A 16112-nucleotide genomic window follows, 5' to 3' on the forward strand; every position below is an offset into this window, starting at 1 on the left:
TGATCAGGTAGGCAAGCAGAGTGGTTAGGAGAGATCAGGCAGGCAGGCAGGCCAGTGGTTAGGAGTCAGCAGTCCTGGATTGCGAGAGGGATGTCCGAATTGTGAGGGTGCAGGCTGGGCTGAGGGACCACCCCCCCCCCCCCCGCCCCCACACAAATTTCATGCACCAGACCTCTAGTTTTAAAATAAAAATGAATGTAGAGCTTTGAAATGAAATTGACCAGGACAGGAAGTGCTTATATGACGGATGGAAATGACACCCAGTCCCTTAGAGGTGGGCAGTTTAGCTTTGGCTCTCACTTGAAAACCCCTGAATCTTCCCATTACTACCTAATTCACTCAGAAGTCAAAACTGCAGCCTGCTAATCTGCCCTGTCATAGGCTTTTCTTGAGTCCTTATCAGCCTTCCTCAGTGGGTAATGTTATGAAGACTGGGAGAGTCTGGCAGGGTTCCTGCTCCTCCCAGGCTGATATCAAAGAGCCACAGGACTGTGACAAAAAGCAAACATTCAGAGGAAAGCCAGATGTGGAACTGAAACAACAAGAGGAGAAGCAAGAGTATCAGGTAAAAAAAAATTTTTTTTATTTTTCATTTAAAAAACCTCATCCATCTCATCTTCAGTGCAGTTTATATCTGAGGGTATGAAGGGCTTAGTAAAATAATAGCTAAAGGGTGATGAGTGAGAAATTTTGGGAAAAGCGGAAAGGCTATTCATATGGAGCTTGAATCTCAGAAAGCATTGTATTTATCAGTTGTTAGCAGCATTAGTAACATCAGTGAGACTTGAGAGTCATGATAGTACAGGTCTGCTAGTTCAAAAGCAATTAGATTTGTCCTGTGAATCCAGCAGGTGGAAATTATAGGGAGACAAGTTACAGTTGAAAACGAGGGAAACCCTTTCTAACAGAAAACAGAAGGGACTAATTTGGTGGGTAATAAGTTACTCATCGCTGGAGGTGTTCAAGCAGTTGCTGGAAAGAAATCTGTTGGGAGTTGGGAATATTATACAGAGGATTTAAGAATCCGATGAATGGTTGGACCTGAAGATCTTTAAAGTCCTTTCCAACACTTCTGTGACTCTGTGACATGAATAGAATGTTAATCTGAAGTTTCTCTGTAGAGCCAGGCATTTACATTTACCTGCTCACATTTGGAAAAAAAAAATCACCATGTTGATTCTGGTATACCTGGCAGAAGTGAGAAGGCAACCATAGCAAACTATGGCAGAAGAGGATATATGTCCTGCTGAATGCCTGCTTCTTTCTCTCTTTATGAGCATAAACAACACCCACATGGCCTCTACTTTGCAAAGATTACATAGAAAAAATGGGTTCTCTCCTTCTACAGGAAGAATTTGGGTTTGGGTTAGTAAACATCTTATTTTGCAGTTAACAAAAACTAAGGGAGCCATGTCTGAAATATTTTCTTCAGGGCCCTGATTTCTCTTTAGATGGCTATTCTCTGATATGAGAAGCAAAAGGAGGTTGGTCACAGTTTAACAACTATGTCCCAAAGGCTCGTGTTTTTTCCAAGTCTTAAAGGTCCCCACAGCACAGGGCAGAACTATTAGGAGGGCAGGAAAATGCCTGTATCACACTATATATGAAGAAATGCACTTTTAAAAGAATGTTTGAAAAGTTAAAAAGAGTCCAGACTGTGTTGCTCAGTGGTTGAGCATGGAGCTATGAACAAGAGATCACGGTTTGATTCCTGTGCAGGGCACATGCCCATGTTGTGGGGTGTGCAGGAGGCAGCCAATCAATAATTCTCTCTCATCATTGATGTTTCTAACTCTCTCTCCCTCTCCCTTCTTCTCTGAAATCAATAAAAATATTTTTTTTTAAAAAAGAGAAGACTTAACAAAAAAGATAAAAAGAATTATACATTGGTCTCAATTGAAAGTCAGGGATAGGATAAAGCTTTAAAAATGTACAAAATAGCACGTAAAGAATACCAAGTTTTATGCTTGTTTACATAGCAAGATATCTACATCACATATATTATTAAACTACACTACCTCAGTTCTCTATCGCCCCCCTTTCTTTTGCTTTGAATTAAAAGGAGCATCTTCTGATTTCAACTTCTAAGTCTGCATATTCTCTAATAACTTACTTTGGTTCCTGTGCCAATCCATGCCTTTTTTTTTTTTTAACCCATGACTTTTATAATACCTGGGCTCACTGATGGCACTTCCTGATTTTAACTTTAAAAATGGCTAAAAATTTTAGCACTGTAAGTTTTCCATTATAGCAAAATATTAACCATTTACCTTTAACTATGCCCCTTCGTGCTGGGAAGGCTAACGATCTTGATGAAGTTGTTAGAAAACAGTGATATCAAATATTATTTCCACCTGGCCATTGTTTCCCAGTGGTTGAGCGTCAACCTATAAACCAAGAGGTCACAGTTCGATCCCCGATCAGGGCACATGCCCAGGTTGCAGACTCGATCCCCAGTACGGGCCATGCAGGAAGCAGCTGATCAATAATTCTCTCTCATCATTGATGTTTCTATCTCCCTCTCTCTTCCTCTATAAAACCAATAAAAATATGTTCAAAACTATTATTTCTGTGTTAAAATGTATGTCCAGTAATTTATAGCTTTAAAGAAAATATTGTAATCTCTGGAGTTCTTGTTAATGTAGAAACAACATCCTGTCCCGCTTATTTATTGGGATCCCTTTCTGTTACTGTTTTGAACACACAGGGGCTGCTGAGATGGAAAGTCTCCAGACCAATATGGAAATGCTCTATCCTGAGATCATTGTAGATGTGGGCACAGTGACTTTTGGAGAAGAGAACCGGAAGAAGATGACCAATAACCAGTTGAAAAGAAATGAGAATTCTAAAATCATCCAAGCCGCCTGTGCACTGTTAAATTCTGGAGGGGGTGTGATCAAAGCGAAGATTGATGATAAAACCTACAGCTACCGCTGCCACGGGCTGGGACAGGATCTGGAGACTTCTTTTCAGAAGCTCCTTCCTTCGGGCTCACAGAAATACCTTGACTACATGCAACAGGGGCACAATCTCTTGATTTTTGTCAAGTCATGGAGCCCAGATGTTTTCAGCCTCCCCCTAAGGATCTGTAGCTTGCGTTCCAATTTATATCAGAGAGATGTGACTTCCGCTATAAACCTGAGTGCTAGCAGTGCCCTAGAACTTCTCAGACAGAAGCAGTCTAGAGCCCAAAGAGGAAGACCCAGGGTGAAGGAGCTGCATCTTCAGAAAGTTCTTGACAGACACATTCAGGAAGAGGAAGATATGAGGCTGTCTGCCTCAGAATTTCTTAAAAAGGACAAACTCATGTATAAAGAGAAACTCAACTTTACTGAGTCAACACATGTGGAGTTGAAAAGGTTCACCACCAAAAAGATTGTGCCTAGGATTAAAGAAATGTTGCCTCATTACATTTCTGCATTTGCCAACACCCATGGGGGATACCTAATTATCGGGGTAGATGATAAGAGCAAAGAAGTGTTTGGATGTAAGAGAGAAAAAGTGAACCCTGACTTATTAAAAAAAGAAATAGAAAACTGCATAGAAAAACTGCCTACATTCCACTTCTGCCATGAGAAGCCAAAGGTGAATTTCACTACCAAAATCTTGGATGTCTACCAAAAGGATGCCCTGTATGGTTATGTCTGTGTTGTTCAAGTGCAGCCCTTCTGCTGTGTGGTATTCACAGAGGCTCCAGATTCGTGGATCATGAGGGGCAGTTTGGTTGCAAGGCTGATGGCAGAGGACTGGGTGGCTATGATGCTGGATATTCCACCAGGTAAACCAGAATAGAAGCCATTATTCAGTCAGCAGGGAGTAACCCCCTTCTCTGCCTTCTGTGGGTAGTTGGTCAGATATTTAAAATTTTTTTTAATTGATTTTAGGAAGGGAAAGGGAGAGAGAAATAGAAACATCAATGATGAGAGAAAATCATTAATCATCTGCCTCCTACTAGGGACCAAGCCTGCAACCGGAGCATGTGCCCTGACTGGGAATTGAACCATGACCTCATGGCTCAACCACTGAGCCACGCTGGCTGGGCTGGCCAGATATTTTACTTAAAGAATAGGAAGCAATTTTGCTTAAAAATATTCTCCCATTTCCCTGGCTAGTGTTTCTCAGTGGTTAGAATGCCAGCCCATGCACCAAAGGGTTTGGTTGGATTCCCAGTCAGGGCACATGCCCAGGTTTCGGGCTTGAACCCCAGTGGGAGGCATGCAGGAGGCAGCCGATCAATGATTCTCTCTCATCATTAATGTTTCTATACCTCGCTCTTCCTTCCTCCCTGAAGTCAATAAAAAATATATTTAAAAATAACATTCATCAGTAATCTCACTCTAAAGATTATATTTCAAAGGCAAATTGTTTAAGAAGGACTCTTCATTCTTTCAAGGGAAACTTGTTGAAAATTCTGAACTGTTTCAGTAACATTAGGAACTAATACCTCCAATCACTGGGCTTGGGGCACCATCAAGTGGGGAAAAGCTGATGCAAAAGGAGATGCTGGGGCAGGGGATGGTGGTAAGGGAGGAGGACTCCTAGTGTTTTCACTTCCCTTACAGTTTTGCTCAGAATCAGCCCTGGTGATTTCTAAGCAATCCATAGAGGACTTACAGCCTGACCGAAGCTTATCAATTTGCCTTCGTGGTTAATATGTTCCAAATTTGATTTAAAAAAAAAGCTTGGATCGAGTGATTTGATTGGATTATTCTTTCTCTTGTCCTAAATTTGTTTGAGTTTAAACACACACGCACACACACCAAACTAGAGATCCTGCCACTTCCTATTCCATCCAAACCTTGGATGAGGACTTAAACAACTATAACAATATAAAAAATATATTGTATGCTTAACTTTTTCTGACCTCACTTCCTCTAGAAGCTTTTTCCTATTAGAAATGACCTGGAAGGAGATTATTAGAGTTGGAAGGAATCTTAGGGATCACCTCAACCTGACATGAGGGAGGTGAAATGACTTGCCCTGCAGGAGTCCCCAGACTTCCTTTCTTACCTATGTGAACGGTTTGAGGTATAGAAAGTGTGAGAGGACTTTTCCTTTTCCTTTTTCGTCTGAAGCAACTCTCCATGTATTCATTTGTTTAGCTTCCGCCAGTTTGGCCACAGACTACAGCCTTCCCCCGATTTCACCAGCTTCCTCTGCACTAAGAAGCTCATCATATCCTATGAAAGTCCTGGAATTTAAGGAGGTTCTACAACAACGTTTGTTTCCAGGTATTTCCTTCTTGATTTCAGCTGAGGGGACTATTTTCTTGTCTAAAATTATGTTGGAAGGAATTGATAGCAATTAATCCAAATTTTTCTCCTTAGAGAGAAGGTCAAGTGTAGGATTTAGCGGACATAATGGTCCCAAAATAATATATATGGCTAACTCTGTTTCCCAGTCATCAAATTCACACAATATTTCTCTGTGCTTTGGGGCTTCCAGTCACATACGGCTTTTGTTTCCTAACTTTGAGAGAATTTGGGAATCATCCTAAATCCCTCATGTCTATATCACAAGAGAATTGCACCTCCCCCCCCCCACCCCCCGCCATCTTTCCAATTCAGAAGGAGGTGAGCCATGGGGTTCTATGGCAGAGTTTCTCTGCCTTGGCACTGTTGACATGTGAGTCAGCTAATTGTTCGTTGAGGGGGCTGCCCTGTGCACTGTAGGATGGTTAGCACCATTCGTGGCCTCTACCCTCTAAATTCCGGTAGTAGCCCTCCAGCTGTGACAAAAAGTTTCCAGCCCTGGCCAGTGTGGTTCACTTGCTTGGGCATCGACCCGTGTACTGAGAGAGAGGTTGCTGGTTCCATTCCCGGTGGGGGTACATGCCCTGGGTTGTGGGCTGGATCCCAGGTGGAGGTGTGTGCAGGAGGCAGTCTATCTATGAATGTTTCTCTCTCTCTAAAAATTCAGTAAACGATGCTTTTTAAAAATGTCCAGATATTACTAAATACCCCAGGGTGTGTGTGTGTGTGTGTCAAAATTGCCACATTAGAATCATTGTTTTAAAGGAATGTTCTTAGTTCTCCCAGAAGCATCAGGTTCACACACACCCTCAACAGGAAGGAGGACTTCCTAGCAGTAGCGGACCATTTGGGGCTGAGGAGACAATGCCAGGAGGCTGTTCTGTGAAGACCCTTCCTTGACTGCCACCCCCTGTATGAGAGTTGCCAACACCAGGAACTTCTTAGCCTTGGCGTGTGAAGAGGGGGTGCTTTCTTTGCAGACAGGGAAACCTATAGTTCCAGAGCTAGACTCATTTCTTCCTTTGATGTTGCAGGAATACTTACAAATGCTTTTGTACATTTTAGTAACTTCTATCCCTTGAATTCTCAGTGACACAGGAAGAGATACAATTTAAACCAGAATCCCTCTGTAAGACGTTATTCTCAGATCATAAAGAACTGGAGGAATTCATGAAGACACAGATACGTCCTATCTCGCAGGGGATTGTGATACTTTCTCGAAGCTGGGCTAGTGATATTGGCTTAAGGAAAGAGCAGAATGTCTTGTGTGACGCTCTCCTAATAGCGGTGAACAGCCCCCTGGTACTCTATACAATCTTGATGCACCCGAGTGGGCCCGAGGGGCCTGAGTATGCCCGAACCACTGCTCGTCACTTAAAGCAGAAACTGGGAACTGTTGGTGGTTACACGGGGAAAGTGTGTGTCATTCCGAGACTACTGCACCTGCCGGGCACACAGTCTAGACCCTGTGGAATCCCTGTGCACTACCCCCAATCCTACCAGCTTGCTGATGAGGAGGAAATGGAAGACTTGTTGCAGGCCCTTATCGTGGTGGTCTTGCTGTGCTCTCGATCCCTTCTGAGTGACCGGCTGGGCTGTGAATTTTTCAACTTGCTCATAGAGGAGCAGTGTGAGTTGCTTTCAGAGAGCCTTCAAGAGACGCGAGAATTGTTCATCCACTGCTTCCCAGGAACCAGGAAGACAGCCCTCGCCATAAAGATCATGGAGAAAATCAAGGACCTATTCCACTGCAAACCAAAAGAGATCCTCTATGTTTGCGAACATGACTCCTTAAAGGATTACGTGGCGTGAGTGTTTCACTGACTAAACACAGTAAATGTGTTGAGTCAGTCTTTTCAACAGTATCACCAAAGTAATTACTTAAGATTTTGCAATGCCTTAACTAAGTAAGTGCAAGAGCCCAGACATTTGCAAGTGACCAGGTAGTTGAGCTATAAATGGGTACTTTGCTATTTCCAGTCTTCAGTATTTCATCATAAGTCAGCCAAGTCTGGATACATTTAAGTTTATATAACTAGGAACAGTTTCCCACAATCTGTGGTCTTAAATTTAAAGAAAAGTAGAAATGAACCTATCTTGCTTTAAAGAAACATTTTGCTTGCTGCTTAATATTGTAAAGTCACAGTATATTTCAGGTGATGAGACATTCTACCTACTAGAAACTTGAATTTAAATACCATTTGATTTTGCTTATAAAATATTTTCATTTGTTTGACTTGTTCTGAATCAATAATTTTAGAAGGCATACAAATCTGCTTCTGATTTAAATCTTTAGCTTTTAATTTAGTAAAAGAAATTGGTTGCTTTATAATTCAGTGAATGAGGGCAAACTCATTTTCATTTTTGTCTGGTTTACTTATTTATTCAACAAATCTTTTTGAGCACCGTGTATATGCTAGGTACTGTGTACATTGAGTGTTAGTGGGGATAAAGATTTTGAAGACCTGGCCATAAAGCCCAAAAAGGGGGACAAAAAAATAAAATAAGCAATGTGAATATTGTAAAATTAGTATGATAGCAAAGATATGCTTATCTTAACTTGGGCTGAAGGTTGGTCAGCAAATACTCCCCAGTGAAGGAGATCCCTAAGAAGGGTACACTCTTAAGAAGTCAGTAGGCACCCTAACTGGTTTGGCTCAGTGGATAGAGCGTCTGCCTGCAGACTAAAGGGTCCCAGGTTCGATTCTGGTCAAGGGCATATACCTTGGTTGCGGGCACATCCCCAGTAGGGGGTGTGCAGGAGGCAGCTGATCGATGTTTCTAACTCTCCATCTCTCACCCTTCATCTCTGTAAAAAAAAAAGAAGAAGTTAGTAGGCAAAGTGAATAAAATGAGGGCTTTTTAGGCAAAGGGCAGAGTGTGTGCGAAGGCATGGAGATGCTTAGAGAATCAGAAGGGTAAGTCTGACTAGAGCAGTGTGGGGGTGGGGGTTATGGTTATGTAGTAGGTGATGAAATTGGAAAGGAGGCAGATGCCATATTGTGAAAGATTTGTAAATTGTGCTATGGGTTAAGTTCTTTATTATGCTATATAGGTAAGTTTAAAAATGCTCCAGTCAAAGGCAAATTCAATTCAACAAGTATCTATTGAATCCTAATGTGAGGGGGATACAGAGAGTGACTAAGAATCAGTGCTTTTCTTCAAGATATCTACACAGTCCAAACTGGAAGAGAAGAACATGAATAGTTGTGATTCAGGGCACAGGGAGTAAAGCCCCAGGGACTGTGTATGTAACATCAGGAAATCTATAGTCATGAGTGATACACCTGGATCCAAATTAGAGGAGGTAACAATCCAACTTAACTGTTTCTTGCCTCCTCTAAGGTGTTCCTCCTCCTCTGATATGCTACAACATACTGTAAAGGGAAACTGAACACGCGAAACAGGATTATAGCCCTGAAGATTTATTACCCTACTTGACATGTCATGGGACTCAGCAGCCTCTCCATGTTTTCCTTACCAAAATTGAATGAGGCTTCTGGTTTTGTACTACATCTAAAAGGGGTGGTGGGATTTGCTTTAGAGGAATTTGTATTTACCCATACCTCTTTTCCACATAAAAAAGTATGATATGCCTCTAGATAACTATTCTCTAGCTCTAAAAAGGACAAAGTAAAGAGCTTGTCTTCAGGGATTGTCAAGCAGCAGAAATGGACTACCAATAGAAACAATAACGTTCCTACCTGGGTTTATTTCAAAAGTTTCACATGCATATTTAACTAGATAACCCTGAAGAGTAGGGTTTACAATGAACTATTCTCTCTATCAGGTAACTTGTAAGTAGAGCAGTTTTGTAGTATTCCGTACACAACTGGATCAATGAATCGTCCTCCGGGTGAGAACTAGTCTCTAATTTCAACCCCGAGAGTAATGAGTGCATGGTGTTCCCTGAAACCCAATTCTCTCTTTCATCCTTACAGCCAACAAACCACCTGCCAGGCTGTGACGCGGAAAACCTTCATGCAAGGGGAGTTCCTAAAGATTAAACACGTAGTGATGGATGAGACGGAGAATTTCTGCAGTGTATATGGTGATTGGTACAAGAAGGCTAAGAGTATCACCCATCCAGAGGTGAGGGGAGCTGGAAGGAAAAACCTTCACCACGGGGTTCTCTGGCTTTTCCTGGACCCCTTCCAAGTCCATCATGCTGATGTCAACGGCCTCCCCCCTCCATCTGCTCAGTTTCCTCGGAAAACAATCACCACAGGGATCCACTGTTCTCTGGAAATAGCAATGGTCATGAAACAAGAAATGAAGAAGATCAAAGAAAGTCCTCCCTCCAACATGTTTCTGGACACACTGGCACTGTTCAGGGAAGCCGCCTACGAGGAAGCAATGCGTGCCCAGGCTCTTCCTGGGGTGTGTGAAACAGAGACCAACCTGACAATAGAACAAATTGCAAAGTACGTGGCAGAAAGATGTCACAACCTGTTCCAATGTGGCTATCTGCCCAAAGATATAGCAATTCTGTGCAGGAGAGGGGAGGACAGAGGACGCTATGAGCTTGCACTGCTAAAAGCAATGGAATTATTTGAGACCCACAGAGCAACAGAAGTTGTGTTCAGCCAGGCCTCTGGTGTTTTGGGCAGTCACATCATTTTAGACAGCATTCAGCAGTTTTCAGGCCTGGAGAGGAATATTGTGTTTGGGCTTAGCCCAGAATGCAGTCCTTCAGAGGAAACTCATAAGCTCTCCTTTGCCTCAAGAGCCATTAAACACCTCTACCTGCTTTATGAAAAGAGAACAGCTTTCTGAAAATTATTTCAAACAGTACAGGAAGCCATAAGGAGCAGAGTCCCTTCCCCCAGGCAGGTGGCAGGTACTCCTTTTCACATATTACAAATGAGGAGCTCAAGGCACAACCAGTATGGCAGAGAGCCACAGAAATGTCTCTTGGGACTGATCCTGCCACTGCATTTTGCAGTGTCACTGTCCTTTTCCCAGTCTACTTCACCTCCTCAATGTACAATTACAACAGACTTATAATTGGTCCCCTGCCTCTGGTTTTACCTTGTCCAATCCAGCCTTCATCCTGTCAACCAGAGATGTTCTCCTCAAACAGAGAACTGATTTTTATGACATTCCCTGCTAGTGTATCTTCAGTGAGTCCCTGCAATGTTGAAACCAAGCCATTTTTCAAGGCTTTCCATGATATACCCTGACTTACTCGCTTAAAACAGTCTTTATTATGCCTCCATCTTCCAGTGTTTCTAATGCACCCAGCCTTGCTGACCTATTTTGGGGATGGAAGGTAGGGTGGCCTTCAGGCTACTTACTTTGACTGGGTCTCTCAGGGTAGTACCTTGGTTGGCACCTCATACTGGCTGTGGGTCCCAAGCTTCGTAGGGTCAGAACTTGATTTCCTCTTTGCACCAAGTTTGGATCAGTTTCTTGGGGATGGCTTTGTGTTAATCAAGCTCACAAAAGACCAAGGCATAACTGACAATTTACAATGAGGATTATAGTAATAAGTGGGCCAGATGCTCTTGCTAATCAGCACATGCAGTAGTAACATAGGAGGCCAAATTACATAAGCATAGCTTTACAGCAAGGGGAGCTGGTAATATGATCAAATGTATGGCTTAAAGCTATGATAGACTATTGCAAACACATCTAAAATAGGGATATTTCCATCACAAGGTCAGATTTACCAAAAAAAAAAAAAGCAAATTTAGAAAGCTAAGAGTGACTAGTTGTTCCATATTCTTTGCCTTAAATGATTTTTTTCTTTCTGAGTTTCTAAAGTAAACCACCAACCTTCCCCTCACTCCTCTCAACACATAACAGTACTTTACTCACATTCATTTTCTACCTGTTAATACTTTCATCTAGACTAGAAACTGCTTCTACCCTGCTATTGGCCTGCGACGTAGTCTGTCTATCAGGGGTCTTTGCACATCCCTAAACTCTTCCATTATGATTTGGTGTTAATTTTATAATTCAACTCTAAGAGCTCATGGGGAGCCTGGATGGCAATTCTGCCACCTATGGTGCCTATACATTCTTGGCTCCTGGCTGTGCCAGTGCCATTTTCTCAGCCTTCAAACCCTTTTCTGCTCCCTCTATCTATTGAAATTCTTACTTGCCAATCAAGTCCTTGTTCAAGTCCTAGTTCAATTAAACTTGGTCTTTTCCTTCACAGCCTTCCTATGGCTTAAAAAATGTGTTTAAACGATAACTCCCAACTCATTCTAAACTATACCAAAGAAGTAGTTGTTGGCATAGCAGAGTCTATGTAATACCTTCCTATCACGTCTTCTTGCCAATGTATGTGCAATATATTAGAAATAAAATCAGAGGTCCCTTTGTCTAGTCAGCTCCCAAAATAACTAAGCCAATAATTGCTCTTCAATGCAATTTTCTTTTTCTGTCTGTAAGGTTTTTTAAGTTGCTTTGGAATCATTCCTCTTTCTGGACTATTTTTAACTTCTAGAAAGGTTAGGACAACTTTATTAATGCTGGTGAGGCCTCGATGCAGGAGAAAGGATGGAAATATTCTTTTGGCCATAATTTCAGATAAAGCCCATCCCTTTCCACAAGGTAGGAGAGCAGGCAGGGCTTGGAAAGTGCTCTTAGCTGCCTTTCTGAACTGCTCAGATTACCAGGTGGGCCACTGTGAATTGTCCTGTCCAGAGAACCTTTCTCTTACCTCCTTGCTGCACCAATTACTTGATATTATTCCTTATATCTTTCCTTGGGGGCCTCAGGGTACTTTTAGGTGGGATAAAATGAAGTTCAGCAAGTAATTCGTTTTTGATGGTGCAAAAGATACCAGTGTGTTAACATTTGGATAATGGGAGAAATGTGAATTCTCTAAAAATAATTTAAAGGATCAAAAGTGGAGGGGGATTGCGGGAGTGAAGAGAACAGGGAACTGCTTATACAGTATTTTAATCATAAACCTCATGACCATTTAACTTTTTAAACTATATGCATGCCTTATGTAATTTTTGATAAAATAATTTATTTTTAAAATAATTGTTTTAAAATAATTGTTTTAATTTGAGAGTCCTTATCAGTTCTTAGTGCACTCAAACAGCACAGTCAGGTTTAAAGTAGAGGCCTAACCCAGTGATTCTCAACCCTGGATGCTCATTATGATGATCTGAGGAGCTTTAGAAATACCAGTGACCCAGCCAGACACCAGACGAATTAAATCAGAATGCCTGGGCATGGGCTTGGACATTGGTATTTATTAAAAGTTGTCTAGATAATTCTAGTTTGCCACCAGGGTTTAGAACATGGGGCCCATCTACTAGTCTGTTCTTTCAATCCTCAAACTTCTCTTCCCATTAGATTGTGAGATCCTTGAGGGTAAGGATGGTCATTTACACATTTTTATTTCCCCAAAAGCAACTAGTGTAGTACCTCAAACATCGAAGGTGCTCATAATTATTTGTTGAATGGATTTGCTACTTTCAGAGGATCAGAATCTACTAGGGATAATGTTTATATTTAATGAAATGAATACCTAATTTTGGAGACTTCAAAGAGGTCAATGTGGAGAATAATCAGCCCTGCAATAATGAAGAATAAGAGGATAATGGAATTTAAGCTGTTTTTTTAGGCAACAGGCAAAGTTAAAGATCCATGTTGATGGGAGTTCATTAGGTTTGAGTTTGAGATTAGCAATTGGTGGGGACTAAGAATAACTGACTATCTTGCTTGTTCTTAGAATTCTAAATTTTTCTATAGACCTTTAATAAAATGGATAAAACAGTTAGTTTGATGAACTAATTTGCCTGCTATAAGAAGCTTCTAAAACTTACTTTTAAAAAGAAGGGTATCCCTGGCCTGGTAGCTCAGTTGGTTAGAGTGTCATCACAATAAACCAAGGTTGCATGTTCAATCCTTGGTCAGGGCCCATACAAGATGTAATCAATGAATGCATAAATAAATGGAACAACAAATAGGTGTTTCTCCCTTTCTCTTTCTCTCCCTTCCTCTCTCTAACACCAGTTATAATATAAATAAATAAAGTTAAAAAAATAAAAAGAAGAGTAGTATACTTCTATTGTGTTAAATTTGAGAAATGGAGAAAGGCAAAATAAAAAGTTCTTATTATCTTGTTACCCAGACACAGTTTTTTTCATTTTTGCTTATTTCTATTCTTTGTTGATATGCAAAAATATTTTTACATAGTTATGATCAAGTTGTACAATCAACTTTATATCCTGTGCATCTGTTTTTCCATATAACCTTTTTGTTCTACTCTGTACTATTGTTCCCAATACTTCTCCCTCTCCCTATACCTACACCCTTTATTGTTCCCTAACATTAGAGCTGGAGTATATTTTCCCACCCCCTTGATGTGGGCTTGGCCATGTCACTTTGTTTGGCCAATGAAATGTTAGTGCAGAGGCTTTACGCATTTAGTATTACATCTGTTCTCCTGGGCTTCTGCTCCTGTGAAGACTATGCCTTGGGCAGCCCATCAGTCACTGAGGAATGAGAGATGTGAAGCAGTCTTGAACTCAACTCACGACATGGAGCCAAGTTTGACTGATCCCAACTAGATAGCCAAATCCTAACTGATTTGCAATGTGTATAAGTGATAGATAAGTGCTTATTATTGTATGACTGAGATTTCAAGTTTGTTTCTTTTGCAGCAGTAGCTGACTAATGCAGGCATTTCCTCATGTTGTAGCATTGTCTTAAAAATTATCATTTTAAATAGTTGCACAATATCTCAGCTAGATTACACAAAATTTCAATGATCATTCCTCTATTAATTTGGGTCACTAGCAATTTTACACTATTAAAATTAAACCAGGCCCATACTCAGGCATACAACACAACCTTTTCTTCCTTTGGTATATTTATAAATCCCCAGAGATGATATTATTGGGTCAAAGGGGTGGCCTAGATAAAAGATTCGCCTTATTTATATTGGTTCTGATGGGACGCGCATAGAAAAACCCTAATCACTGTACCTGACAACATACAGAGTTGTTGCCTTAAGAGAACAAAATGCTGACATCAGGACTACAAAGTTCTGAGCCCATGTCTGCCTGACTCCAAAGTCCATTTTAGCCTCTATGCTTTTCTGCTTTCCTGTACATCAAAGTTATAGACAGGAGTCTCCATGACCTGCGATCTGATGTTGAAATCAAGATTGAGTATATTTATAATATTTGTGATATTAAGCAACATGGTTATTGTTAGTTTCTAAAATTTTTCTACAAAATCAATATAAGTAAAATGACTTACATCACAAAAATATTTCGAGAAAAGCGTATTCTACACTAGGAAACTTAATATACATTTCATTTCTAAGTCTATATAGGCTTATAGTTGTTCTGATGGAAAATAATACAATAATTAATAAAAAATAATACAAGAATAAATTCTGTGCTTCTCATACTCACAACTGTAAACCTGCTTTTGCCCCACCCTGGATAATGACATCACGGAAAGCTTAGAAAATAGAGGACAAAAGAAAACTCACCCCCAGTATTACCACCATATCACATAGTCATTTTTGCTTATTCATTTCCAGCGTGGGTCCATTGACAGATATATTTTAGCAGAGCTGTAATCATTGTGTACATTTCACTTTTCATCCTGTTTGGGTTAATTTTTCTGGAAGCCATTCCGATTCTTCTATGTGAGACGTTTTCCACACTGCAGCCTAGGATAGGACAACTCTCGGTGCAGAGGAGCCTCTCACATTCCATTTGATTTCTGGGCCCAGCCCACCTGAGTTTATACCTACAGAGAGGAAGACGGTGACGGGCAGTAAAGGATCCAAAGCTCATCACCAAGCTCCATGAAATATGGGGGGGGAGCGGTGCGGGGGGGCGGGTGGTGGTGGAATGAAGCTGTTTTAGGGAACTCAGCAACAGAGCTCCACAATTAGGACAGAAGCATTCTTCCTCCCTGGCTTTGGTGGTTGTGCCGTCCCTGCAAAATGGCAGCTGCCGGGAGCACAACTCGGGAGGACTGTAGAACAAACCTTCACTTGCACAATAAAAACCTAAACAGAGTTTTCCAGCTTTGCCCAGTAAAAATCGCCTCGAGTGACTGTTAAACTTCCAGATCCCTGGGCCCCTCTCAGCTCTAGGACAGGTGCTTGAGACTAATTGGAGATTCTGTGGGAAATATTGTATTGAATGTTGAAATGAGTGGAAAAACTACTTAGAATCCTACCCAGGAATGACCAACTTCCATTCGACTGAGCCTTGGGGTACCCATGTACTTGTGTGGGTTTCAAGTCAGATGTGACAAGGTTCAAATAGGGACTCAAGCACCCAAATGTGATTTGGGCAAATTAACTGGTCTTTCTTAAAAAAAAAAAAAATCTATATCTATCTCTATGTGTGTGTATGTATTTTATTGATTTCAGAGAGGAAGGGAGAGGAAGAGAGAGAAACATCAATGATGAGAGTATCATTGATTGGCTGCCTCCTGCAAGCCCCCCCACTGGGGATCAAGCCTGGAACCCGGGCATGTGCCCTTGACCAGGATTGGACCTGGGACCCTTCAGTTCACAAGCCGGCGCTCTATCCACTGAGCCAAACCAGCTAGGGCTGATCTTCCTTTTGTAAAATGGAAATAACATACCTCAGATGATTGTTGTGAAGATTAAGTGCTTTATTTCATGTGATTGGCACAAACCAAAGTGTCTACAACCAGTAGCTATTAAACTAAATTCTCAGTGCCTGGCAGATATAGTATTCTAGAGGCCCAGTGAACGAAATGTGTGCACTGGAGGTGTGGGGTGTGGGGTCCCTCAGCCAGGCCTGTGCCCTCTCGCAGTCTGGGACCCCTCAGGGGATATCCACCTGCCGGCTTTGGCCTGTGGGGAGCGGGCCTAAGCTGGCAGGCGGACATCCTTCT

The 16112-nt window shown here is 41.4% G+C and overlaps 1 protein-coding gene across 1 annotated transcript; it reads left to right on the plus strand.

Moving 5' to 3' along the window:
* Positions 1 to 484: 484 nt before the first annotated feature.
* On the plus strand, positions 485 to 15003 carry LOC138994303 (protein SLFN14-like). The gene is made up of 5 exons (XM_070394119.1): positions 485 to 565; positions 2708 to 3778; positions 5103 to 5231; positions 6343 to 7060; positions 9194 to 15003. Exons 2-5 carry the CDS (start codon positions 2719 to 2721, stop codon positions 10026 to 10028), a joined length of 2742 nt encoding a protein of 913 aa, XP_070250220.1. The 5' UTR covers positions 485 to 565; positions 2708 to 2718; the 3' UTR covers positions 10029 to 15003.
* The last annotated feature ends 1109 nt before the right edge of the window (positions 15004 to 16112 follow it).

This window comes from Myotis yumanensis, unplaced genomic scaffold (assembly GCF_028538775.1).
Source record: "Myotis yumanensis isolate MYYU_CA2020_CCGP unplaced genomic scaffold, mMyoYum1.0.hap1 SCAF_16, whole genome shotgun sequence".
Taxonomy (NCBI): domain Eukaryota; kingdom Metazoa; phylum Chordata; class Mammalia; order Chiroptera; family Vespertilionidae; genus Myotis; species Myotis yumanensis.

Excerpts from the sequence above, each read along its gene's own strand:
- LOC138994303 (XM_070394119.1), top strand. The coding sequence starts at position 2,719 with ATGGAAAGTCTCCAGACCAATATGGAAATGCTCTATCCTGAGATCATT. Across the intron at positions 5,232-6,342 it reads ACAACAACGTTTGTTTCCAG|TGACACAGGAAGAGATACAA; the intron begins GTATTTCCTTCT and ends TTGAATTCTCAG. Across the intron at positions 7,061-9,193 it reads TCCTTAAAGGATTACGTGGC|CCAACAAACCACCTGCCAGG; the intron begins GTGAGTGTTTCA and ends TCATCCTTACAG.